This window comes from Myxocyprinus asiaticus, chromosome 20 (genome assembly GCF_019703515.2).
Source record: "Myxocyprinus asiaticus isolate MX2 ecotype Aquarium Trade chromosome 20, UBuf_Myxa_2, whole genome shotgun sequence".
NCBI classification, from domain to species: domain Eukaryota; kingdom Metazoa; phylum Chordata; class Actinopteri; order Cypriniformes; family Catostomidae; genus Myxocyprinus; species Myxocyprinus asiaticus.
This window is the reverse complement of record NC_059363.1, coordinates 9,409,349-9,435,750: the sequence shown is the minus strand read 5'-3', so window position 1 is coordinate 9,435,750 and position 26,402 is coordinate 9,409,349. Positions and strand designations below refer to the sequence as shown.

Genomic DNA, 26,402 nt, shown 5'->3' with positions numbered 1-26,402 from the left:
TGGTGGAATGTTCTGCCTGAAGTATTGCTCTACAAAGGTTGATACTTTTCTATGAGGCATTAAATTTTTTTTTATTTTTATAAAGGCTAAGCATTATTATAAAATATTTTATCATCTCTACATTCCTGGTAATTTATTATACAAATTAACACACTCTCTACATCAGGGGTCGGTATTATAAAAAAAAACACTAACAATATTATTAAAAAATATTGTTATTAAAAATGTCACTCTTTTATTCTATTACATTAATACTTTTAAAGTTACTCAAGTTATTCAGCCAAAAGTAGTGAGTGGTTTTCTCATTTCCTTGTTATTGTTGTTTGATTAATAGCCTTTTTATGACACAACCTACTAGACAGTGCTCATTTCGGTCACGTGCACACTTCAAGTCTGACATTTTGATGCAAATACACTTTTTGTCCCACTGTTTACGTTCACTTTAGACCAAACCGACTGCGTTTACATTAATGCCTCACCAAGACGGGCATTGGTGGAATTATAAAGTGTATTTGACAATTTAGGTGCATTAGCGCACAAACATTAGCCACCTGTTAATCAAACAGCACGCAGCTACAGATGTCAGGAAATAAAAAGTAAATCTTTTATATTGTATCTAGATCAACCAACCAGTGTTTGTCTTGCTATCACGATCGATGTAATGAACACACTTGGTCTAGATGTAGAACATAAAATTATAGTAGTATATATAGTATATATAGTAGTAGTATAGAAAATTAATGAAAAGTTTATCATCGATATCGAGGACATCTCTCTTTTTTTTTTCCTTCAGATAAACATCAAGATTGCTTTATCGCCCAGCCCTATTGATAACATTGCCTTAATCTCTCACACTAACCCAATAATCTCAGTGATAGATAGTTAAATTACAGGCTACATTATAGACACACAAAATCTAGTAAACAGAAATATTAAATTTACCTCGATATGGTTCTTGAAATTAGAGGCAGGATTAATGCTGATATCTGGCTTGAGCAAGTTAAACTCACATGACACAATCAAGCAATTGGCCTTTTTCACTGCGAAAAGCCCTTTCAGGTGCGGCCGTGTTGTTCAAGTGTTGAACTGCTGTTTGAGGCATCCATTACTGTGTGCGCTGGATCTCCAGCTGCCGTTCAAGTGTTTTACATGTGATTTGATTTGACGGGAGTCAGGAGACTCCCTAGCCAATCATGTTGATAGATAAAAATAAAATCAGGACAGGGAATTAGCAAACACGAGATGGTGGGAAAATAGCATATTAAAAGTAGTTACAGCACTTAAAATGTACTCAAGTAAAAGTATACCATTTTAAATCTACTTAAAAAAGTAAAATTCCTGTGAAAAGCTATTTAATTACAGTAACGTGAGTATTTGTAATTTGTTACTTTACACCCCTGTAATCTACATAAGTATTCCCATTTTTTTTTTTTTTTTTTTTTTTGTAGATTATAGTAATGTAATAAAATCTCCATGTGACATTCTGTAATTGTATTATTGCATATGCCTTTAAGTGTTTGTGTGCATTTGTAGTGTGATGACTATGGTTAGCTCAGCCATCAATGGAACAATCAATTTTTTTTTCTTTCTCAAGAAGCTGAAAAGATCAAGGAAGAAAAGGCTAAACCAACTCCACCAGAAACAGGTATTTTTGTCCAGTAACATAAAAATGTATCATGCAAAGTTATATGATTTTATGGAACCATAGACAACGTATTTCTACATGTTCTCAAAGATGTGTCTACAATTTGTTTACTAGTTGCTGAGGCTGTAAAAGAAAAGGCTGAACCTGCAGTTGTGAAAAAGAAAGGTAGCTTGCTCTTTATTTATTATTTCTGCATTTACTGTCTTGCATAAATTAACAGATTATATGAGCAGATTGTTCCAAATTATTTTCAGAACCTGAGGTTACTATAGAGAAGGTCAAGCCTGCACCTTCCAAGAAAGGTACTATGCTTGCATTTTCTTCCCTAAACATTTGTGTTAAATATGTGGCTTTAACAACATATAGAATATTTAAGGATAACAACGGCACTCCCTTTAAGGGCAAGTGATCCTTTCTTTTATGTTTTTACGGTTTCCCTGCCAATATTCCAATTTAAAATCTATATGAGTAAAATGATTAACCAGGAGTATGCAAACAAAGGAAAATTCTGTTGTAGTACAATCCATGATTCATTAAGACATTTAGCATTTCCATTTGGCATTACAGAAGGTGAAGTTGCCAAAGAAAAAGCTAAAACTGTGAAGAAAGGTATGCAATTTTAGCAAGTTTATTGTATATGACAAAAATTGATCCAGCTGAATGAACTGCAGAACCTACGGCTTATATATTTGATATTAGATTTACATATTTGTATTTTATTCACTTCTAGAAGCTAAAGGTACTCAGGAGAAGGTAAAACCAGCTCCCTTAAAGAAAGGTATGACTTTCCACATAAAATAACTTCCTATCAAAACCAAAGGCAAGTCTTTTCTATGTTCCATGAACTGCTGATGTTGATTTAATTACAGAGCTTGAGGAAAAATCAGTAAATTCTTTTATGTATTTGGTCACTTTTCAAATCGTAACCCCTGCTCAGACATATAGATTTATATAAAAATGTCATGTCTTCCTGTGTTGAAATGCAGCTATATATTAATTTGATAAATATGGAAAGAGTGAAACAACACTGTTGATATGGGAAACTATTTACACTTTAAGTTTCAATGCAAATGTTGAGACTATATTTTCATTTTTTGTTGCAAAATCCCTCCTGTGCTTCACTTTTTTATTCTCAGAAGTTTTATTTTATTTATTTTTTTTATTTTTATTTTTTGTAACTTCTAGTTTCAGTTATTTCAATTCGGTTTTCTTTTTTCTTACAGATGGTGAAAAAATTAAAGAGAAAACAAAGCCATCACCAGATAAGAAAGGTGCTCAATTTTAGATTGTCAGCTAATTGATTCATTTAAATCGGTTGTCTACTGAATTCAAATGTTAACAAAACATGCCATGTCATACTTTTAGAGGATGAAGCCCACAAGGAGAAAGATAAGCCAGCCCCTGTGAAAAAAGGTATCACATTTTGACATTTAATTTGTGTATTTTATTTTAGAATATTTATATGATATTAAGTTTATGATATTAACTGCCAATAAAACTTAATCAATTAAAGAGCCTGTTGTCTTCAATGAGAAACCATCACCATTTCCTGCATTTTCTTAGTAACAGCAGGTGTTAAAAATAAGGAAAACCAAAACTGAATATACATGATCTTTATACTCCAAAAGTTATGTTTTAACAGGCATAAAGTTTATTTGGGCTTTAAATGTATTCAGATCATTTCTTGTTTAAATAAAATGAGACTGAAGCTCCTAAGGAGAAAACTAAACTGGCCCTTTTGAAAAAAGGTATGATGTTCTTACAGTAATAAAGCATTTCATTAAAAGGAGTTTATGCATTAGCTGGGTATACCATCTTATTTTCAGAGCCTGAAATAAAGAACACTAATGCATTATATTATATTATATTATATTATAGAAATATCATATATTCACTTCTATCTTGTTCAGAGCTTGAAGAGAAACCAAAAACAGCTCCTGTGAAAAAAGGTATTACGTACATTTTAATTTTCTTTTTAATTTACTGTTCAATGCTTTGGGCCAGTCTTACTTACCGTTTTTTATTGATATTTAGAGCCTGAAGTTGCAACAGAAAAAGTTAAACCAGTACCTTCAAAGAAAGGTAAAATCTTATTTTGAGAATTGAATATTTTGTCTTTGTTACATACATTTACCATTATACCATGTGCCATTATTCAAGGACAGAATAGCCTGAACAAAGGACATAGTATGAATATAAGGCATTTTATCTCCCTAATTTTTGATAATTACAGATACTGGAGATACTAAGGAGAAAGTGAAACCAGCCTCAGCTATGAAAGGTACTGTTTAATTTTGTTGGAATTGTGCATTTGAGTGGGAAAAATATTTGACAATAGTGATCACATTTATGTACAGAGCCTGAGGTTTCCAAAGAAAAGTCCAAGCCAGAACCCTTGAAGAAAGGTAATATGATTCTGTTACTTTCAGTTGTGCAGCATGCATGTTTAGAAATAATTATCACATACAGAACAAATTGAAATCTTGCACAGAGGCTGAAGCTGTTGAAAAGGAGGCAAAACCAGCTCTAGCCAAAAAAGGTACATGTGCTCTGTATTTGCTCTGTATAACAGATATTCTCTTTCTTGAAATTTGCCATTTCTGATACATTTCCAATCCCAATTGATGCACTTTTAGAGGCCAAGGTTGCCAAAGAGCCAGCTAAACCTGTGGTCGTAGAAAAAGGTATGCTTTTCTAAGAACAATACATTATCTGATTAAAGAATGTTTTCCTTTGGCTTTTAACACAAGTTTAAATTAATTAGAGCCTTAAGTTTTCAAGGAACCGAAAGATTCATTATAAATGTGCGAACAAGACAATTTGCTGCAAAGTGCCGACTCTGTCTCTTATCTTGTTCAGTGGATGAAGTCGTCCAAAAGAAGGAAAAAATAACTCCTGTAAAGAAAGGTACCACACTTTGTCAAAAATAAACATGATCCATATCAAATATTTTACTGCATATGCTTTTGCCTGACTGTATCTGAAGAATTATTTAATTTACTTTTTTATTTGTTAAGAGGCTGAAGATATGACAAGGCAAACCAACTCTTAAGAAATGTATTAATATTTATTAATTGTTAATTTTCTGTAGTACATTTTTAATTGTAGTACAATTTTTGTGAGCATATTATTTTGATAGGACTGATTTAAAAAAAAATATTATCATGAAATCACTTATCAATTAAGATGAAGATGTTTTCGAAACAACTGAACCAATTTCTGAATATTTAACTGAGACATAGATTACACACTCTGCGTAATTATTTTACGAAACCGTTTTGACTTACATAATTTTTTAGAGCCTGAAATGATCAAAGAGAAGGAGAAACCTTCAAAGAAAGGTACTGAAAGAATTTACTTCAGTGGCAGCTACTCAAAGTAGTGCTCCTGTTCCTGTAAAATGCTGAAGATGTTTAACTTATTTATTTAGAAGCAGAAGCTGTGCAAGAAAAGCCCAAACCTGCATCTGTAAAGAAAGGTATTTATTACATACCGAGTAATTTTCATTTTATTCTTGCAAGTCACAAGCTATATGGTAATTCCAGGTTGAAAATGCCTAAGAAGCCGATGCATTTACTGCCTATATTTTTTTTTACCTGAACATGAACAAATTTACAACACTGCATATATTGATTTCCATTCATTCACAGAACCTGAAATGACAAAAGAGAAGGCAAAACCTGTACCTTCAAAAAAAGGTGCATTAAGTTAAGATCTGTGTTTTTGTGCTTTTCTGAGAGAAGTTTAAGAAGCAAGCATATTTAAAATCACTCGTCAAATAAAAAGCACTTGACTTGACTTTCTACTCTGTGTTTCAGAGGCAGAAGTTAAGGAGAAAGTTCAGCCTGTTGCTGTGAAAAAAGGTATGAGCAAGTTCATTTAAGTTTATTTAGTTCTATGGTGCTATACAACATTAAATCTGCCAAGGAAAAATAAAACAGATCTATCTGAAATTTTTTTTAAAAAATGAATCACCATTCGATATTCAGGAAGACATGCAGTTATATATATTATATCACAATGTTTTGCAGAACCTGCTGTTGCAGTAGAAAAGGCAAAACCAAAACCTTCTCCAAAGAAAGGTATAAATCATATCAAATGTTTTAGAGACTGAAGCTATTATAAATAAGTCCATATATTAAGCTGTATTGTTTGACATGTTAGGAACTTAAATGTCTTTCTGTTTTGCAGAGCCTGAAGTTACCAAAGAGAAAGAGAAACAAACACCTCCAAAGAAAGGTGACACAGTGCATGCTGTTTATTTTAAATGTTTGCAAAATTGAAGACCAGACTACACTCAAAACTGTGTTTCCAAAGGGGGATTTTTCACCCAAAAATGAAAATTCTCTCATGATTTACTCACCCTCCTGGCATCCCAGATGTGTATGACATTCTTTCATCTGCAGAACAGAAATTAAGATTTTTAGAAGAATATTTCAGCTGTGTAGGTCCTTACAATGCAAGTGAATGGGTGCCAAAATTTTGAAGCGCCAAAATCCACATAAAGGGAGCATAAAAGTAATCTATACAACTCTAGTGGTTAAATCCATATCTTCAGAGACATAAATAAATAAATAAAGTCATTTTTATCATAAATTCTCCTCCCCGCCCAATAGGGGGCAATATGCATAAAGAATGTGAATCACCAAAAACAGAAGAAGAAGAATGTGAAAGTGAATGTGAGGTGAAGATTGACTGAGCAGGGAGGATAATTTATAGAAAAAAAAAAGAAAAAGACTTAAATATTGATCTGTTTCTCACCCACACCTATCATATCGCTTCTGAAGATATGAATTAAAACACTGGAGTCATCTGGAGTACTTTTATTTTGCCCATATGTGGATTTTGGAGCTTGACAATTTTGGCACCCATTCACTCACATTGTTTGGACCTACAGAGCTGAGATATTCTTCTATAAATCCTTATTTGAGTTCAGCAGATGAGAGAAAGTCATACACATCTTGGATGGCATGAGGGTGAGTAAATGATGAGAGAATTTTCATTTTTTTGGTGAACTTATCCTTTAAACCCAATGTTTTACAGAGCCTGAGATAGCCAAAGAAAAAACCAAGCCACCAAAGAAAGGTACTTCCATTTCAATGCAAGCTAATATTCTCTTCTTGCCAGTTTTTTAACATATGCTTATCTTTCACTGAATATATGTAATCTTTACAATTTTAGAGATTGAAGTCATGAAAGAGAAATCTAAACCAGCCCCTGAGAAGAAAGGTTTGATTTATTTAATAATTAAATTGACATTTTCTACAAATAAATGTTAAGGTTTTGTTAAAGAAAATCTCTAGAATATTAAAAAAAAATGGTAACACTTTACAATGAGGTTCAGGTTGTTAACATAGTTAACAACATTAGTTAACATGAACTAACAATGAACAATACTTTTACAGCATTTATTAATCTTAGTTAATGTTAATTTCAATATATACTAATACATTTTTGATATCAAAATTTGTATTTTTTAACATTAGTTAATGCACTATGAACTAATGGCACTTTTCCACTGCACGTTACGGTTTGAGTCGACTCGAGTTACTTTTCTGAGCTTGCTTTTCCACTGCAGTTTAGTGCCGCCTCAACATGGGTGGGATTATAGGCTGATCGTCATAGTTGCGCCGCCTCTACTGCCGTGACATCATCTTAAACATGACACAAACATGACTGACCATAAACAATAACACATGGTGATTTTACACAAGGGTAACAGTTAAATTGGTCTGGTTGTTTTAGAAGCAAGCTTTCCAGTAGCTGGTGGTTAAATAAAGTGAAGCTTTCAAGCAGAATATAGAGTTAACGTAACAAAACGTACCATCCTCCATCGTGGACTCCAACAACGCCGAGTCCAGGGCACTCTCCCTCCCATTGCTCGCCAGTCTATTGCCATAGATAGCTTCCATTTGGTTGAACCACTTCCACTTTCTTCTGTTTGAACCACTCCGTCTGTTGTGGTCCTTGATGGTTCTGTAGTCATTTTTAAGTTTTTTTTAACTTTTCCCTTCATTGTTGGTAGGTCCGTTGGTGGACCGTGTGTGGCCAACAGCTGAGACACTTCCTGAAAGTCTTTTTCGTTTCACGTCGTTTCGTTCATCGCTAACGAGAGGAACGTCTGCACCTCGTTTATTAACCACGGCGTGGTTTTGTGCACAGCCATTTCTTTTTACAATTCGAAAGTCGCGTGAACAAATGATATTGCTGTCAATGTTGCTAACTTTAAAACTAGCGGGTTGATGTCCCGTGTCGCAAATCCAGTGATGCTGGTAGTGACGATTCTCTCTGACCAATCAGTGATCTGCAGGGTTTTGACGTCACATTTAGTATCGGCTCGGCTCGCTAGGAACCTCGACAGAGGTGGTACTAAAAAAAGTATCAGGTACCAGGTACTATCCACAGTGGAAAACCCCCAAAAAGCGAGCAGAGTCGAGTCGAGTCTAGCTGTACCATGCAGTGGAAAAGCCCCATAACATTAACTAGCAATGAACAATTGTATTTTTATTAACTAACATTTATAAAGATGAATAAATGCTATAAAAATATATTGTTAATGGTTTGTTCATGATACCCAATGCATTAACTAATGTTAACGAATCGAACCTTACTGAAAGGTGTTACCAAAAAAATCATATCATTGCCATTTCAGAGGCTGACGTGATTAAGGAGAAGGCTAAACCAGCTCCTGTAAAGAAAGGTATAGATATTAAGTTAAGAATCCCCAAACAAAATGAAAGAATATTCCAACATTTCTCTGAACACATTAACATTATTATTATTATTGCAGAGGCTGGAGTTGTTAAGGAAAAAGCCATAGCTACTGAGAAGAAAGGTTTGTGTTACCATTATTTTAGACTGATGTGTAATTTCATCCTGTGTCAAAGATACAGTTAACATTCAGCTAAGAAAATTGAAAGATAATGCTCAAAATATTTAACAGTTGCTAAATATTTTCACATCATTGCCATTGTAGAGGCTGAAGTCATCAAGGAGAAAGCCAAACCAGCTCCTGTAAAGAAAGGTATGGATATCATTGAAATCATCTTGCATACACTGTTTCTTTCCACTGTATGATGATTATTCATCACATTAAGTAATACTGTTTCAAAGAGCCTGAAGTTGCTAAAGGAAAGGTACCTGAACCAAAACCCCTAAAAGGTGAGGGGTATTTAAATTCTTTTTTCCAAAAATCACTCAATTTAATAATTCAAGACACCTCAGAGATAAGACATTATCCTACTAGTGACTATTTCAGAGGGTGGAGCTGGTAAAGAATCCATGCATTAAGCTGCATTGTTTGACATGATTGAAACTGAAATATCCCTCTTATTTGTAGAGCCTGAAGTCACCAAAGAAAAAGCTGAATCAGCCCCTCTGAAAGGTAAAAATCTTAAAATATACCTTGTTTATCATTTAACATTTGCAAAAGTGAATGCCAGACAAGATCAAACCTAATACAGATATTTTCATATTACAAGTTTTTCTCAAAAACAAATCATTTTTAACCCTTTTTCAGATGAGGTTCCAAAGGAAAAGACAAAACCAGTCCCTAAAAAGGAAGGTACATATCCAGTTAGCCTTTAAATTGAAAGCCACTTATTATTATGTTACACATATTTATCAATGCATCTGCAAATGATGGCATTTATTTTAACCTCCTGAGACCCCGAGTGACCTCTGTGTGCATTTTCTATTTCCCTTTTTGATTTATAACTAGTAGCACCTAATGAACAAGCAATAAAAAAAACAACAACAAAACATTTCCTAAAAATTGATATCCACATATATGGAGAGCGGGACTACGTTTTTAAGATTTTTCCATCAAATAGTTTATTATGTTTCCAGGAGCGTTGTTTATTCATGTTTTTGAGACGTTATAGACATCATAGCTGATGTTCTATAAAGCTGAATTAATCTTTCTTATTAAAAGTAATGGCCAGCATCATAAAATCACTGCCAACCATGTTAAAATAACATTTTGGATTATAAAATTCTAAATCTATGTACTGATTATCATTGTCCCATGTCTGCCAAATACGTTGAGTGGTCCAAACATTCATCTGCAGCCTGAAACTGAACTTCTGGTCAGATTTTAGAAGTGAATGCACTTAGCTGCATAAAAAGCTATAGGATGCACCCTTGCTCCCTATTTAGGGAATGACTTAACCTCCAGTGTGCTGTCTGTCTGCACTGGTCTCAGAAAAGTTAGAAATACACCTTATTTTCATCCTATCTCAATATAAAGCCTCCGAAAGCAAAATTTTTCAGCTTTTGCCTGAATACATTTATTCTCAATATGAATATGCATAGTAAATTACATTTTACATTACATTTATGCATTTGGCAGATGCTTTTATCTAAAGCGACTTACAGTGTACTTATTACAGGGACAATCCCCCCTGGAGTTAAGTGCCTTGCTCAAGGACACAATGGTGGTGGCTGTGGGGATCGAACCAGCAACCTTCTGATTACCAGTTATGTGCTTTAGCCCACTACGCCACCACCACTCCATGTAGTAAATACTGTATAAAGGAATGCATTTACTAATGTTAATGAATAGAACCATATTGTACAGTGATAACAAAATAAAACAATAATAAAATGTATAAGCAAACTGACTCACAGACGTGTTAATGTTGAAAAATATTCAAAATAACTAACATGTTTTTTAAACTTTTGAGGGAACGCAATCGTAATTTCAACATATGTGGACATCATGTTTATCAGCATGCTGACGCGTGAAAAATGAATTTATTTTTATAAAGCCACATATCAAACGAAACTAGAGACGCTACTCTTTACAACCAAAGATGTTTCAATCAAAAAACTTTGAGGTTTCTTACCTGAGGGGTCGCACGAGATTAAATATAATTTATTATGACTGTTGTTTCAATTGCTGCTGTGCTTAAACTTATACTACAGAGAAGATTATGAAGAATGCGGACATTCGACAAGTTTAGAGTAAACTCATTGAAACATTTTCTATTCTAAAGTCAAGCCTGCATGTTTTGCAGAACCTGAAATAACCAAAGAGAAACCAAAGCCAGCACCAAAGAAAGGTACTTCGATTTATTTGTGAGAATAATGCAAAATAAATAAATAAATAAAATGTCATGATCAGTTTTCAGATAATGTTGATGTTTTCTCTAAATATTTTATATTTTTACCCTTTTAGAGGCTGAACCTGTCAAAGAGAAAGCCAAACCAGCCCCTAAGAAGAAAGGTTTGATTTATTGTGTTGAATTAAGTTAGAATCTAAAAATGTACTTTTTCTAAATATTTTTTACATTATTAAAATTACAGAGGCTGAAGTCATCAAGGAGGAAGTTAAACCTGCTCCTGAGAAAAAAGGTTTGAGTTACCATTATTTTATCTTAATGTGCGCTTTCTGTGTTATTTACCCAAGCAAATCCCATTCACCCATTAACAATTTTGAAATATTATTATTACAATTTACAAGCTGAAGTCATCAAGGAGAAAGCTAAACCAGCTCCTGTAGAGAAAGGTATGGATGTCAGTGAAATCACTCTGCATAGACTGTGTGTTTTACACTGTATAATGATCATTCATCACACGAAAACAATACTGTTTTATAGAGCCTGAACTTGCTAAAGAAAAGGCACCTGAACCAACACCAGAAGGAGGTGAGCTGTCCCATCAGGTCATTTTACTGTAAAAATTTTACCAAACATTAATCCATATCTCATCAAAAATTATGCTGAAGCTAAGATTGTTTAGAATGTATGTTTTAAGATAAATTGTTTGGCATGATTGAAACATCCTTATTCTGTTTTGTAGAGCCTGAAGTTGTCAAGGAGAAAGCTAAACCAGCCCCTAAGACGAAAGGTTTGATTTACTGTGTTAACAATCAAATTAACATTATTCCTTAACAAAATTAAAGATTATGATTAGAGTTTTTTTTCTCTCTCTCTTTAAACATTTTTATATTATAATCATTGTAGAGGCTGAAGTCATCAAGGAGAAAGTTAAACCAGCTCCTGTAAAGAAAGGTATGTATGTCTTTTAAATCCAGCATGTACTTTAGCTTTACACTGTATTTACACAATATGATTATTCTCACATGACACGATACTTTTTTATAGAGCCTGAGGTTGCTAAAGAAAAGACACCTGAACCAACACCAGAACCTGCAATGAAAGGTGTTAATAAACAGTGCAAAACAGTATATTTATGCTTTATCTTTTAATATTTGCAATGTTGAATACCTAACTGAATGCTATAAAGTACGTCTTGATGTTCCAAGCTTTACTTTACCTTGTTTCTCTTTTTCAGTTGTAGCTCCAAAGGCAAAATTAGTCCCTGACAAAGAAGGTACATATCCAGTTAACCATTAAATTCAAAATCATTTAAATGACACAGTATCTCATTGATGAATCAATGCATCATCAGATGTTGGCAATGGTTTCAAAGATAGTCAGTTATGACTGCTGTTTTGTTGAAATGCTGCAAAAGAATGCTGTCATAAGACAAGTGTCAACTTACTCTTGCAGTTCAGATGCTATTCTAAAGTTAAATCCACATGTTTTGCAGCACCTGAAGTAACCAAAGAAAAGCCCAAGCCAGCACCAAAGAAAGGTAAACCCTACTTTTATAATGTAAAAAAAATAATAATAATAATAAATAAATAATCCACTGGCCTGTAAATGTTAATCGTTTGCTTTTCTCTAAATATTAAATTCTTTCACCATTTTAGAGGCAGAAGTCGTTAAGGAGAATGCTAAACCAGCCCCTAAGATGAAAGGTTTGATTTACTGTTTTAACAATCAAATTAACATTATTCCTTAGCAAAATTAAAGATTATGATTAGGGTCTTTTTTTTTTCTCTCTTTAAACATTTTTATATTATAATCATTGTAGAGGCTGAAGTCATCAAGGAGAAAGTTAAACCAGCTCCTGTAAAGGAAGGTATGTATGTCTTTTAAATCCAGCATGTACTTTAACTTTACGCTGTATTTACACAATATGATTATTCTCACATAACACCATTCTGTTTTATAGAGCCTGAGGTTGCTAAAGAAAAGACACCTGAACCAACACCAGAACCGGAAATGAAAGGTATTAATAAACAGTGCAAAACAGTATATTTATGCTTTATCTTTTAATATTTGCAATATTGAATACCTAACTGAATACTATAAAGTATGTCTTGATGTTCCAAGCTTTACCTTGTTTCTCTTTTTCAGTTGTAGCTCCAAAGAAGGCAAAACCAGTCCCTGACAAAGATGGTACATATCCAGTTAACCATTAAATTCAAAATCATTTAAATGACACAGTATCTCATTGATAAATCAATGCATCATCAGATAATGGCAATGGTTTCAAAGATAGTCAGTTATGACTGCTGTTTTGTTGAAATGCTGCTAAAGAATGCTGTCATAAGACAAGTGTCAACTTACTCTTGCAGTTCAGATGCTATTCTAAAGTTAAACCTACATGTTTTGCAGCACCTGAGGTAACCAAAGAAAAGCCCAAGCCAGAACCAAAGAAAGGTAAACCCTACTTTTATTTTGAGAATAATGTCAAAGAAAAAATTCCACTGGCCTGTAAATGTTAATCGTTTGCTTGTTTCTAAATATTAAATTTTTTCACCATTTTAGAGGCAGAAGTCATTAAGGAGAAAGCTAAACCTGCCCCTAAGTTGAAAGGTTTGATTTACTGTGTTAACAATCAAATTAATGTCTCAGTTACTGCCGTTACCTCCGTTCCCTGATGGAGGCAACGAGACGTTGTGTCGATGTAGTGACACTAGGGGTCGCCTTTTGGAGCCCCAAACACCTCAGATCTTTGAGAAAAGGCCAATGAGAATTGGCGAGTGGAATTTACATGCCACTCCCCCGGACATACGGGTGTTAAAGGAGCTGGCTCGCAACCACTCATTCAGGTTTTGTGCTGAGGAGCCGAGACAGGGTCCCGGACATTTCAGCGGGTAGTACAGTGTTGTGGCAGGGGGGACACAAGTCTCGTTCCCTCCATCGGGGAAAGGAGGTTACGACAGTAACCAAGACATTTCCCTTCTGTCACTCACTCGACGTTGTGTCGATGTAGTGACACTAGGGGTCCTTATATGAAACGCCACAACTAGCTGAACCGTGTTACGTGGACTGCCAGTGTAGGTGCAAGCAAGCTGCTGCGTGCGTAGTAGCAGGTGCACCGGTCTGCACGTAGCCTCCCCCAATGCCCAAAAAATGTCGTTTAGTTCCCCACATCCCTGGGGGGGAAGAGACATATCTAGTATGGGAGCAGGCCGCGCCAGCCGCGGCCTTTTCTCTCTATGTTTTCTCTCCACAGAGTATTCAGTTATTCGGCTGGGGCCATTTAAATGCTCAATATATGCGCCGGGGAAGGTGTTCTTTTCCTATCCTAATCTTTCAGGGGGAAAAGACCCCGCGGAGACCACATCCTGCATGGAGGGGAGATAACATGTGGCAAGCACGTCATGTGAGCTCAGAGCTGCACATAGAAGAGGCGCAGTGGTAGGCCCTGCCTGAAAGGGGAGGAGCTCTATAAACACGGCGACCAGGACAGAGAGGGCTCTGTCGAAGGGAGATGCAGGTCTGCCAACAGGGAGACCGTACTGCAGAAAATACATCACAGGGGGTTACCACAGTAACCGGCACCTGTGGAGCACCTACCTCAGTAAGGGCATATTAGAACACATACTGGTTCCAGCTGTGAATTCCTCCGCTGAATTCGTGAGCCACAGGGCTAGGGAGAAAGGACATCTAGGGTTCACAGGTTCGTGAACTCGCATGGGAAAAGAAGCGCACATCTTCGCCTCTTTGGAGGGGAAAGGTGTTATACGCAAGCGATACTCCCAGCCAGCTGTCCGTATTCCTGAACTTACCTGTTCGTACCTGACAGAACATGGGACAAAACCGGATCAACCTGGAGATTGTAAAATCTCGCGAATGTATTGGGTGTCGCCTAGCCCGCTGCCCTGCAGATGTCTGCTAGAGAGGTGCCATGGGCCAGTGCCCATGAGGATGCCAGACTCCTTGTGGAGTGTGCTCGTATTCCCGAAGGGATGGGTACGGCCTGGGCCTGGTATGCCATAGTGATGGCATCCACGATCCAGTGGGCAAGCCTCTGTTTGGAGACAGCGTTCCCTTTCCACTGTCCGCCAAAGCAGACAAAGAGCTGTTCAGAGCATCTAAAGCTCTGCGTGCGATCCAAGTAGATGCACAAAGTACGCACCAGACACAGCAACGACAGGGCTGGGTCTGCCTCCTCCTGGGGCAGCACTTGCAGGTTCACCACCTGATCCCTAATGGGGGTTGTGGGAACCTTGAGCACATAGCCCGGCCAGGGTCTCAGGATTACGTGAGAGTCACCCGGACTGAACTCCAGGCAGGTATCGCTGACAGAGAACGCTTGCAGGTCCCCGACCCTCTTGATGGAGGTGAGCGCAATCAGGAGGGCCATCTTCAAGGTGAGGGCTTTCAACTCGACTGACTCTAGCAGCTCAAAGGGGGCTCCGCGAAGGCCCAGGAGGACCAAGGAGAGATCCCATGAGGGGAACAGGCATGGCCTAGGAGGATTCAGCCTCCGGGCGCCTCTCAGGAACCTGATGATCAGGTGCTGCTTCCCTAAGGACTTACCGTCCACTGTGTCATGATGAGCCACTATGGCAGCCACATACACCTTCAAGGTGGAGGGGGACAGCCGTTCCTCCAGCCTCTCCTGCAAGAAGGATAGCACTGACCTGACTGCGCATCTCTGAGGGTCTTCAGCTCGGGAAGAACACCAATTCGTGAACCGATGCCACTTCAGGGTATGAAGCTGCCTCGTGAAGGGAGCTCTGGCCTGAGTGATTGTGTCTACCACTGCTGGTGGTAGCCACTTAGGTCTTCTGCGTCTCGTCCAAGTGCCAGACATGGAGGTTCCAGAGGTCTGGGCGTGGGTGCGAGATGGTGCCTCATCCCTGAGAAAGAAGGTCCTTCCTCAGGGGAATTCGTCAAGGAGGGGCTGTAGCGAGGAGCGTTAGGTCTGAGAACCAAGTCTGGGTGGGCCAATACGGGGCCACGAGGGTGACCTGCTCCTTGTCCTCCCTGACCTTGCACATGGTCTGTGCAAGTAGGCTCAATGGGGGGAATGCATACTTGTGCAGCCCCCGGGGCCAGCTGTGTGTCAGCACGTCTGGGCCGAGGGGGGCCAGCTCCGGGTTTGCAGCAGACATCTGGGTCGTCCATCTCAGGGGCGCATAGGAGCCTTCCGGGTCCTCATGCCGGCCCGTGAGGTGGGGGGCATCCGCTTCCTGCTGGGGGCTCTATGCTGGGGCTGAGAACTGGGCTCGGGCTGAGGCGGAGCCGCCTGGGCTTTCGCCACCGCAGGGGAATGCCCTCAGCGAGCAGGCGGGATACAGGATCTTGAGCCGTGCCAGGACAAGATGTGTTGTATAGCCTCTGTCTGCTTCCTAACCACCGAAAACTGCTGGGCAAAGTCCTCAATGGTGTCGCCGAATAGGCCGATCTGGGATCCCTCATCTCTACCAGATTCAGCCACAGGTGGTGTTCCTGGACCATGAGGGTGGACATCGCCTGCCCGAGTGCTCGCGCTGTGACCTTCATCACCTGGAGGGCGAGGTCGGTCGCTGAGCACAGCTCCTGCATCACATTGGGATCAGGACTACCCACATGCAGTTCCTTTAGTGCCTTGGCCTGGTGTACTTGCAGGAGGGCCATGGCATGCAGGGCAGAGGCGGCCTGACCAGCGGTGCTGTAGGCTTTGGCCGTCAGAGACGACGTCGGCCTAAAGGCCTTGGAAGGGAGTGCCGGGCGATCCCACAAGGTGGCTGCACTTTGTGGGCACAGGTGCACCGCAACCGCCTTGTCCACCTGAGGGACCTCTGTATACCCTTGGGCCGCCCCGCCATCGAGGGTAGTGAGAGCGGACTAGCTGGGAGGTAGGTTTCGGGCAGAAAAAGGTGCCCTCCACGAACTCGTCAGCTCGTCGTGCACTTCTGGGAAGAAAGGGACCGGGGGGGCGTGGCTGTGGAGGGTGGAAGGCAGCGCCCGTGGCCGTTGGAAGCAGAGAGTTAGCGACCGCATCCAGGAATCATACAAAGATGGAAAGGCATCTTAAAAAAGACGCATCTTTAAAAAGACATTCACATCAATGTGTTTGCTCTAATAGAGGAAATATACTCTTTGCAGGAATATAAACTCTCTTAGCTCTGTCGAAGTGCCCAGGGGCGTAATCTGCACAGATCTGTGCAGAAGGAGAGAAAAGCCGCTGGAATGCGCCTTATATCCAACAGCAAACGATTCTTGGGAGGTGAATTGACCGGTAGTGGAAGACAGCTTGCTGACACACAACCGCTCGGCTCCGAAGAAAAAATCTCATTGGCCAATTCTCATTGGCCTTTTCTCAAAGATCTGAAGTGTTTGGGGCTCCCAAGGGCGACACCTAGTGTCACTACATCGACACAATGTCGAGTGAGTGACAGAAGGGGAACATTATTTCTTAGCAAAATTAAAGATTATGATTAGGGGTTTTTTCTCTCTCTTTAAACATTTTTATATTACATTCATTGTAGATGCTGAAGTCATCAAGGAGAAAGTTAAACCAGCTCTTGTAAAGAAAGGTATGTATGTCTTTTAAATCCAGCATGTACTTTAGCTTTACACTGTATTTACACAATATGATTATTCTCACATGACACGATACTGTTTTATAGAGCCTGAGGTTGCTAAAGAAAAGACACCTGAACCAACACCAGAACCTGCAGTGAAAGGTGTTAATAAACAGTGCAAAACAGTATATTTACAGTGCATCCGGAAAGTATTCACAGCACTTCACTTTTTCCACATTTTGTTATGTTACAGCCTTATTCCAAAATGGATTAAATTCATTATTTTCCTCAAATTCTACAAACAATACCCCATAATGACAACGTGAAAGAAGTTTGTTTGAAATCTTTGCAAATTTATAAAAAAAAAAAAAACGAAAAAAAATCACATGTACATAAGTATTCACAGCCTTTGCCATGACACACAAAATTGAGCTCAGGTGCATCCTGTTTCCACTGATCATCCTTGAGATGTTTCTACAACTTGATTGGAGTCCACCTGTGGTAAATTCAGTTGATTGGACATGATTTGGAAAGGCACACACCTGTCTATATAAGGTCCCACAGTTAACAGTGCATGTCAGAGCACAAACCAAGCCATGAAGTCCAAGGAATTGTCTGTAGACCTCTGAGACAGGATTGTATCGAGGCACAGATCTGGGGAAGGGTACAGAAAAATTTCTGCAGTATTGAAGGTCCCAATGAACACAGTGGCCTCCATCATCCGTAAATGGAAGAAGTTTGGAACCACCAGGACTCTTCCTAGAGCTGGCCGCCCGGCCAATCTGAGCGATCGGACGAGAAGGGCCTTAGTCAGGGAGGTGACCAAGAACCCGATGGTCACTCTGGAGAGAGGAGAACCTTCCAGAAGAACAACCATCTCTGCAGCACTCCACCAATCAGGCCTGTATGGTAGAGTGGCCAGACGGAAGCAACTCCTCAGTAAAAGGCACATGACAGCCCACCTGGAGTTTGCCAAAAGGCACCTGAAGGACTCTCAGACCATGAGAAACAAAATTCTCTGGTCTGATGAAACAAAGATTGAACTCTTTGGCCTGAATGGCAAGCGTCATGTCTGGAGGAAACCAGGCACCGCTCATCACCTGGCCAATACCATCCCTACAGTGAAGCATGGTGGTGGCAGCATCATGCTGTGGGGATGTTTTTCAGCGGCAGGAACTGGGAGACCAGTCAGGATTGAGGGAAAGATGAATGCAGCAATGTACAGAGACATCCTTGATGAAAACCTGCTCCAGAGCTCTCTGGACCTCAGACTGGGGCGAAGGTTCATCTTCCAACAGGACAACGACCCTAAGCACACAGCCAAGATAACAAAGGAGTGGCTACGGGACAACTCTGTGAATGTCCTTGAGTGGCCCGGCCAGTGCCCAGACTTGAACCCGATTGAACATCTCTGGAGAGATCTTAAAATGGCTGTGCACCGACGCTCCCCATCCAACCTGATGGAGCTTGAGAGATCCTGCAAAGAAGAATGGGAGAATCTGCCCAAAAATAGGTGTGCCAACCTTGTAGCATCATACTCAAAAAGACTTGAGGCTGTAATTGGTGCCAAAGGTGCTTCAACAAAGTATTGAGCAAAGGCTGTGAATACTTATGTACATGTGATTTTTGTTTCTTTTTTTTTCGTTTTTTCTTTTTAATAAATTTGCAAAGATTTCAAACAAACTTCTTTCACGTTGTCATTATGGGGTATTGTTTGTAGAATTTGGAAGAAAATAATTAATTTAATCCATTTTGGAATAAGGCTGTAACATAACAAAATGTGGAAAAAGTGAAGCACTGTGAATACTTTCCAGATGCACTGTATGCTTCATCTTTTAATATTTGCAATGCTGAATACCTAACTGAATGCTATAAAGTACGTCTTGATGTTCCAAGCTTTACTTTACCTTGTTTCTCTTTTTCAGTTGTAGCTCCAAAGGCAAAATTAGTCCCTGACAAAGAAGGTACATATCCAGTTAACCATTAAATTCAAAATCATTTAAATGACACAGTATCTCATTGATGAATCAATGCATCATCAGATGTTGGCAATGGTTTCAAAGATAGTCAGTTATGACTGCTGTTTTGTTGAAATGCTGCAAAAGAATGCTGTCATAAGACAAGTGTCAACTTACTCTTGCAGTTCAGATGCTATTCTAAAGTTAAATCCACATGTTTTGCAGCACCTGAGGTAACCAAAGAAAAGCCCAAGCCAGCACCAAAGAAAGGTAAACCCTACTTTTATAATGTAAAAAAAAATAATTAATAAATAAATAATCCACTGGCCTGTAAATGTTAATCGTTTGCTTGTTTCTAAATATTAAATTCTTTCACCATTTTAGAGGCAGAAGTCGTTAAGGAGAAAGCTAAACCAGCCCTTAAGATGAAAGGTTTGATTTACTGTGTTAACTATCAAATTAACATTATTCTTTAGCAAAATTAAAGATTATGATTAGGGGTTTTTTCTCTCTCTTTAAACATTTTTATATTATAATCATTGTAGAGGCTGAAGTCATCAAGGAGGAAGTTAAACCAGCTCCTGTAAAGAAAGGTATGTATGTCTTTTAAATCCAGCATGTACTTTAGCTTTACACTGTATTTACACAATATGATTATTCTCACATGACACGATACTGTTTTATAGAGCCTGAGGTTGCTAAAGAAAAGACACCTGAACCAACACCAGAACCTGCAATGAAAGGTGTTAATAAACAGTGCAAAACAGTATATTTATGCTTTATCTTTTAATATTTGCAATGTTGAATACCTAACTGAATACTATAAAGTACGTCTTGATGTTCCAAGCTTTTCTTTACCTTGTTTCTCTTTTTCAGTTGTAGCTCCAAAGAAGGCAAAACCAGTCCCTGATAAAGAAGGTACATATCCAGTTAACCATTAAATTCAAAATCATTTAAATGACACAGTATCTCATTGATGAATCAATGCATCATCAGATGTTGGCAATGGTTTCAAAGATAGCCAGTTATGACTGCTGTTTTGTTGAAATGCTGCAAAAGAATGCTGTCATAAGACAAGTGTCAACTTACTCTTGCAGTTCAGATGCTATTCTAAAGTTAAATCCACATGTTTTGCAGCACCTGAGGTAACCAAAGAAAAGCCCAAGCCAGCACCAAAGAAAGGTAAACCCTACTTTTATAATGTAAAAAAAAATAATAATAATAATCCACTAGCCTGTCAATGTTAATCGTTTGTTTCTAAATATTAAATTTTTTCACCATTTTAGAGGCAGAATTCGTTAAGGAGAAAGCTAAACCAGCCCCTAAGATGAAAGGTTTGATTTACTGTTTTAACAATCAAATTAACATTATTCCTTAACAAAATTAAAGATTATGATTAGGGTTTTTTTTCTCTCTTTAAACATTTTTATATTATAATCATTGTAGATGCTGAAGTCATCAAGGAGAAAGTTAAACCAGCTCCTGTAAAGAAAGGTATGTATGTCTTTTAAATCCAGCTTGTACTTTAGCTTTACACTGTATTTACACAATATGATTATTCTCACATGACACGATACTGTTTTATAGAGCCTGAGGTTGCTAAAGAAAAGACACCTGAACCAACACCAGAGCCTGCAATGAAAGGTGTTAATAAACAGTGCAAAACAGTATATTTATGCTTTATCTTTTAATATTTGCAATGTTGAATACCTAACTGAATACTATAAAGTACGTCTTGATGTTCCAAGTTTTACTTTACCTTGTTTCTCTTTTTCAGTTGTAGCTCCAAAGAAGGCAAAATTAGTCCCTGACAAAGAAGGTACATATCCAGTTAACCATTAAATTCAAAATCATTTAAATGACACAGTATCTCATTGATGAATCAATGCATCATCAGATGTTGGCAATGGTTTCAAAGATAGTCAGTTATGACTCCTGTTTTGTTGAAATGCTGCTAAAGAATGCTGACATGAAGCAAGTGTCAACTTACTCTTGCAGTTCAGATGCTATTCTAAATTTAAACCTACATGTTTTGCAGCACCTGAGGTAACCAAAGAAAAGCCCAAGCCAGCACCGAAGAAAGGTAAACCCTACTTTTATTTTGACCATAATGTAAAACAAAACAAAAATCCACTGGCCTGTCAATGTTAATCGATTGTTTGTTTCTAAATATTTAATTTTTTCGCCATTTTAGAGGCAGAAGTCATTAAGGAGAAAGCTAAACCTGCCCCTAAGATGAAAGGTTTGATTTACTGTGTTAACAATCAAATTAATGTCTCGGTTACTGTCATTACCTCCGTTCCCTGATGGAGGCAACGAGACGTTGTGTCGATGTAGTGACACTAGGGGTCGCCTTTTGGAGCCCCAAACACCTCAGATCTTTGAGAAAAGGCCAATGAGAATTGGCGAGTGGAATTTGCATGCCACTCCCCCGGACATACGGGTATAAAAGGAGCTGGCTCGCAACCACTCATTCAGGTTTTGTGCTGAGGAGCCGAGACAGGGTCCCGGACATTTCAGCGGGTAGTACAGCGTTGTGGCAGGGGGGACACAACGTCTCGTTCCCTCCATCAGGGAACAGAGGTTACGACAGTAACCAAGACATTTCCCTTCTGTCACTCACTCGACGTTGTGTCGATGTAGTGACACTATGGGTCCTTATATGAAACGCCACAACTAGCTGAACCGTGTTACGTGGACTGCCGGTGCAGGTGCAAGCAAGCTGCTGCATGCGTAGTAGCAGGTGCACCGGTCTGCACGTAGCCTCCCCCAATGCCCAAAAAAACGTCGTATAATTCCCCACATCCCTGGGGTGAAGAGACGTATCTGGTATGGGAGCAGGCCACGCCAGCCACGGCCTTTTCTCTCTATGTTTTCTCTCCACAGAGTATTCAGTTATTCAGCTGGGGCCATTTTAACACTCAATATATGCACCGGGGAAGGTGTTCTTTTCCTATCCTATTCTTTCAGGGGGAAAAAACCCCGCAGAGACCACATCCTGCACGGAGGGGAGGTAACATGTGGCAAGCACATCATGTGGGCTCAGAGCTGCACATGGAAGAGGCGCAGTGGTAGGCCCTGCCTGAAAGGGGAGGAGCTTAACAAACACGGCGACCGGGACAGAGAGGGCTCTGTTGAAGGGAGACGCAGGTCTGCCAACAGGGAGACCGTACTGTGGAAAATACATCACAGGGGGTTACCGGAGTAACCGGCACCTGTGGAGCACCTACCTCAGTAAGGGCATATTAGCACACGTACTGGTTCCAGCTGTGAATTCCACCGCTGAATTCGTGAGCCACAGGGCTAGGGAGGAAGGACATCCAGGGTTCACAGGTTCGTGAACTCGCATGGGAAAAGAAGCACACATCTTCGCCTCTTTGGAGGGGAAAGGCGCTATACGCAAGCAATACACCTGGCCAGCTGTCCGTATTCCTGAACTTACCTGTTCGTACCTGACAGAACACAGGACGATGCCGGATCAACGTGGAGATTGTAAAATCTCGCAAATGTATTGGGTGTCGCCCAGCCCGCTGCCCTGCAGATGTCTGCTAGAGAGGTGCCATGGGCCAGTGCCCACGAGGATGCCAGACTCCTTGTGGAGTGTGCTCATATTCCCGAAGGGGTGGGCACGGCCTGGGCCTGGTATGCCATAGTGATGGCATCCACGATCCAGTGGGAAAGCCTCTGTTTGGAGACAGCGTTCCCTTTCCACTGTCCGCCAAAGCAGACAAAGAGCTGCTCAGAGCATCTAAAGCTCTGCGTGCGATCCAAGTAGATGTGCAAAGTACACACCAGACACAGCAACGACGGGGCTGGGTCTGCCTCCTCCTGGGGCAGCACTTGCAGGTTCACCACCTGATCCCTGAAGGGGGTTGTGGGAACCTTGGGCACATAGCCCGGCCAGGGTCTCAGGATTACATGAGAGTCACCCGGACCGAACTCCAGGTAGGTATCGCTGACAGAGAACGCTTGCAGGTCCCCGAACATCTTGATGGAGGTGTGCACAATCAGGAGGGCCATCTTCAGGAGGGCCGTCTTCAAGGAGAGGGCTTTCAACTCGACTGACTCTAGCGGCTCAAAGGGGGCTCCGCGAAGGCCCAGGAGGACCACGGAGAGATCCCATGAGGGGAACAGGCATGGCCTAGGAGGATTCAGCCTCCGGGTGCCTCTCAGGAACCTGATGATCAGGTCGTGCTTCCCTAAGGACTTACCGTCCACTGTGTCGTGGTGAGCCACTATGGCGGCCACATACACCTTCAAGGTGGAGGGGGACAGCCGGTCCTCCAGCCTCTCCTGCAGGGAGGAAAGCACTGACCTGACTGCGCATCTCTGAGGGTCTTCAGCTCGGAAAGAACACCAATTCGTGAACCGATGCCACTTCAGGGTATAAAGCTGCCTCGTGGAGGGAGCTCTGGCCTGAGTGATCGTGTACCACAGCTGGTGGTAGCCACTTAGGTCTTCCACGTCCCGTCCAAGTGCCAGACATGGAGGTTCCAGAGGTCTGGGTGCGGGTGCCAGATGGTGCCCCGTCCCTGAGAAAAAAGGTCCTTCCTCAGGGGAATTCGCCAGGGAGGGGCTGTCGTGAGGAGCGTGAGGTCTGAGAGCCAAGTCTGGGTGGGCCAATACGGGGCCACGAGGGTGACCTGCTCCTCGTCCTCCCTGACCTTGCACATGGTCTGTGCAAGTAGGCTCAATGGGGGGAACGCATACTTGCGCAGCCGCCGGGGCCAGCTGTGTGCCAGCACGTCTTGGCTGAGGGGGGCCAGCTCCGGGTTTGCAGCAGACATCTGGGTCGTCTTTCTCAGGGGTGCATAGGAGCCTTCTGGGTCCTCGTGCCGGCCCGTGAGGTGGGGGGCATCAGCTTCCTGCTGGGGGCTCTACGCTGGGGCTGAGAACTGGGCTCGGGCTGAGGCGGAGCCGCCTGGGCTTTCGCCGCCGCAGGGGAACTCCCTCAGCGAGCAGACGGGATACGGGATCTTGAGCCGCGCCAGGACAAGATGTGTTGTATAGCCTCCGTCTGCTTCCTCACCACCGAGAACTGCTGGGCGAAGTCCTCAACGGTGTCGCCGAATAGGCCGATCTGGGATCCCTCATCTCAACCAGATTCAGCCACAGGTGGTGTTCCTGGACCACGAGGGTGGACATCACATGCCCGAGTGCTCGCGCCGTGACCTTCATCACCCGAAGGGCGAGGTCGGTCGCCGAGCGCAGCTCCTGCATCACACTGGGATCAGGACTACCCACATGAAGTTCTTTTAGTGCCTTGGCCTGGTGTACTTGCAGGAGGGCCATGGCATGCAGAGCAGAGGCGGCCTGACCAGCGGTGCTGTAGATTTTGGCCGTCAGAGACGATGTCGTCCTACAGGCCTTGGAAGGGAGTGCTGGGCGATCCCACCAGGTGGCTGCGCTTTGCGGGCACAGGTGCACCGCAACCACCTTATCCACCTGAGGGACCTCCGTATACCCTTGGGCCACCCCGCCATCAAGGGTAGTGAGAGCGGACAAACTGGGAGGTCGGTTTCGGGCAGAAAAAGGTGCCCTCCATGACCTCGTCAGCTCATCGTGCACTTCTGGGAGGAAAGGGACCGGGGGGGCGTGGCTGTGGAGGGTGGAAGGTTCCACTCCAACCCGACACCCAGCATGGCGGTCATCTCGCCATTAGCCTCAGACTGGGTGGGCCGACCCGAAGGTGGCAGCCCAGTCGAGTCCTCGGCATCCGACATCGCCAGTACACTCTCCGATGTAGCAAATGAGCTCTCATCCCGCTCCGGAGCTCCGAAAGGGACACTAAGCTGGCCCTGGGGCGAGCTGGTCTCCTCTCGGAACTCGCTGGGGGCAAATGAGCATGCTGGGGAATGGGAGGTCCACAGGGATTTACCCGGCGAAGCCACACCCATTGATGCCCCCAATTCGCCTCCAGCGCCAGCCAGGCCGGCCTCGTATCCAGAGGTAGAAGGCCTGGTGTGGGGGGCGGCTAGAGTGTCTTTCCCCGGGAAGAAGGAAAGCCACGATCGCATGAGAACATGAACCATCCACGAATGCTGCCTTAGTATGATTACGACCCAGACATGTGAGGCAGCGCCCGTGGCCGTCGGAAGCAGAGAGATAGCGACCGCATCCAGGAATCACACAAAGACGGAAAGGCATCTTGAAAAAGACGCATCTTTAAAAAGACATTCACATCAATGTGTTTGCTCTAGTAGAGAAAATATACTCTTTGCGGGAATATAAACTCTCTTAGCTCTGTCGAAGCGCCCAGGGGCGTAATCTGCACAGATCTGTGCAGAAGGAGAGAAAAGCCGCTGGAATGCACCTTATATCCAACAGCAAATGATTCTTGGGAGATGAATTGACCGGTAGTGGAAGACAACTTGCTGACACACAACCGCTCGGCTCCGAAGAAAAAATCTGAATGAGTGGTTGTGAGCCAGCTCCTTTTATACCCGTATGTCTGGGGGAGTGGCATGCAAATTTCACTCGCCAATTCTCATTGGCCTTTTCTCAAAGATCTGAAGTGTTTGGGGCTCCCAAGGGCAACACCTAGTGTCAGTACATCGACACAACATCGAGTGAGTGACAGAAGGGGAACATTATTCCTTAGCAAAATTAAAGATTATGATTAGGGTTTTTTTCCTCTCTCTTTAAACATTTTTATATTATAATCATTGTAGAGGCTGAAGTCATCAAGGAGAAAGTTAAACCAGCTCTTGTAAAGAAAGGTATGTATGTCTTTTAAATCCAGCATATACTTTAGCTTTACACTGTATTTACACGATATGATTATTCTCACATGACACGATACTGTTTTATAGAGCCTGAGGTTGCTAAAGAAAAGACACCTGAACCAGCACCAGAACCTGCAATTAAAGGTGTTAATCAACAGTGCAAAACAGTATATTTACAGTGCATCCGGAAAGTATTCACAGCACTTCACTTTTTCCACATTTTGTTATGTTACAGCCTTATTCCAAAATGGATTAAATTCATTATTTTCCTCAAAATTCTACAAACAATACCCCATAATGACAACGTGAAAGAAGTTTGTTTGAAATCTTTGCAAATTTATTAAAAATAAAAAACGAAAAAAATCACATGTACATAAGTATTCACAGCCTTTGCCATGACACTCAAAATTGAGCTCAGGTGCATCCTGTTTCCACTGATCATCCTTGAGATGTTTCTACAACTTGTTTGGAGTCCACCT

At 41.1% G+C, this 26,402-nt stretch overlaps 1 protein-coding gene across 1 annotated transcript in view; it reads left to right on the top strand.

Moving 5' to 3' along the window:
- LOC127410792 (titin-like) overlaps window positions 1–26,402 on the top strand; it is a 72,937-nt gene that overhangs the window by 18,441 nt on the left and 28,094 nt on the right. The window contains exons 22-79 of the mRNA XM_051645998.1: window positions 1,595–1,645; window positions 1,760–1,810; window positions 1,900–1,947; window positions 2,213–2,254; window positions 2,376–2,423; window positions 2,869–2,916; window positions 3,011–3,058; window positions 3,556–3,594; window positions 3,680–3,727; window positions 3,879–3,926; window positions 4,003–4,050; window positions 4,137–4,184; window positions 4,282–4,329; window positions 4,505–4,552; window positions 4,945–4,986; window positions 5,076–5,123; window positions 5,296–5,343; window positions 5,464–5,508; window positions 5,677–5,727; window positions 5,837–5,884; window positions 6,689–6,730; window positions 6,827–6,874; window positions 8,298–8,345; window positions 8,436–8,480; window positions 8,622–8,669; window positions 8,985–9,029; window positions 9,165–9,209; window positions 10,663–10,707; window positions 10,824–10,871; window positions 10,952–10,999; window positions 11,109–11,153; window positions 11,245–11,292; window positions 11,447–11,494; window positions 11,611–11,658; window positions 11,752–11,808; window positions 11,942–11,980; window positions 12,200–12,244; window positions 12,363–12,410; window positions 12,527–12,574; window positions 12,668–12,724; window positions 12,853–12,894; window positions 13,114–13,158; window positions 13,267–13,314; window positions 17,205–17,252; window positions 17,346–17,402; window positions 19,166–19,204; window positions 19,424–19,468; window positions 19,583–19,630; window positions 19,744–19,791; window positions 19,885–19,941; window positions 20,075–20,116; window positions 20,336–20,380; window positions 20,485–20,532; window positions 20,645–20,692; window positions 20,786–20,842; window positions 20,976–21,017; window positions 21,237–21,281; window positions 21,393–21,440. Coding sequence (XP_051501958.1) covers window positions 1,595–1,645; window positions 1,760–1,810; window positions 1,900–1,947; window positions 2,213–2,254; window positions 2,376–2,423; window positions 2,869–2,916; window positions 3,011–3,058; window positions 3,556–3,594; window positions 3,680–3,727; window positions 3,879–3,926; window positions 4,003–4,050; window positions 4,137–4,184; window positions 4,282–4,329; window positions 4,505–4,552; window positions 4,945–4,986; window positions 5,076–5,123; window positions 5,296–5,343; window positions 5,464–5,508; window positions 5,677–5,727; window positions 5,837–5,884; window positions 6,689–6,730; window positions 6,827–6,874; window positions 8,298–8,345; window positions 8,436–8,480; window positions 8,622–8,669; window positions 8,985–9,029; window positions 9,165–9,209; window positions 10,663–10,707; window positions 10,824–10,871; window positions 10,952–10,999; window positions 11,109–11,153; window positions 11,245–11,292; window positions 11,447–11,494; window positions 11,611–11,658; window positions 11,752–11,808; window positions 11,942–11,980; window positions 12,200–12,244; window positions 12,363–12,410; window positions 12,527–12,574; window positions 12,668–12,724; window positions 12,853–12,894; window positions 13,114–13,158; window positions 13,267–13,314; window positions 17,205–17,252; window positions 17,346–17,402; window positions 19,166–19,204; window positions 19,424–19,468; window positions 19,583–19,630; window positions 19,744–19,791; window positions 19,885–19,941; window positions 20,075–20,116; window positions 20,336–20,380; window positions 20,485–20,532; window positions 20,645–20,692; window positions 20,786–20,842; window positions 20,976–21,017; window positions 21,237–21,281; window positions 21,393–21,440 — 2,742 coding nt within the window. The remainder of the gene's footprint in view (window positions 1–1,594; window positions 1,646–1,759; window positions 1,811–1,899; window positions 1,948–2,212; window positions 2,255–2,375; window positions 2,424–2,868; window positions 2,917–3,010; window positions 3,059–3,555; window positions 3,595–3,679; window positions 3,728–3,878; window positions 3,927–4,002; window positions 4,051–4,136; window positions 4,185–4,281; window positions 4,330–4,504; window positions 4,553–4,944; window positions 4,987–5,075; window positions 5,124–5,295; window positions 5,344–5,463; window positions 5,509–5,676; window positions 5,728–5,836; window positions 5,885–6,688; window positions 6,731–6,826; window positions 6,875–8,297; window positions 8,346–8,435; window positions 8,481–8,621; window positions 8,670–8,984; window positions 9,030–9,164; window positions 9,210–10,662; window positions 10,708–10,823; window positions 10,872–10,951; window positions 11,000–11,108; window positions 11,154–11,244; window positions 11,293–11,446; window positions 11,495–11,610; window positions 11,659–11,751; window positions 11,809–11,941; window positions 11,981–12,199; window positions 12,245–12,362; window positions 12,411–12,526; window positions 12,575–12,667; window positions 12,725–12,852; window positions 12,895–13,113; window positions 13,159–13,266; window positions 13,315–17,204; window positions 17,253–17,345; window positions 17,403–19,165; window positions 19,205–19,423; window positions 19,469–19,582; window positions 19,631–19,743; window positions 19,792–19,884; window positions 19,942–20,074; window positions 20,117–20,335; window positions 20,381–20,484; window positions 20,533–20,644; window positions 20,693–20,785; window positions 20,843–20,975; window positions 21,018–21,236; window positions 21,282–21,392; window positions 21,441–26,402) is intronic.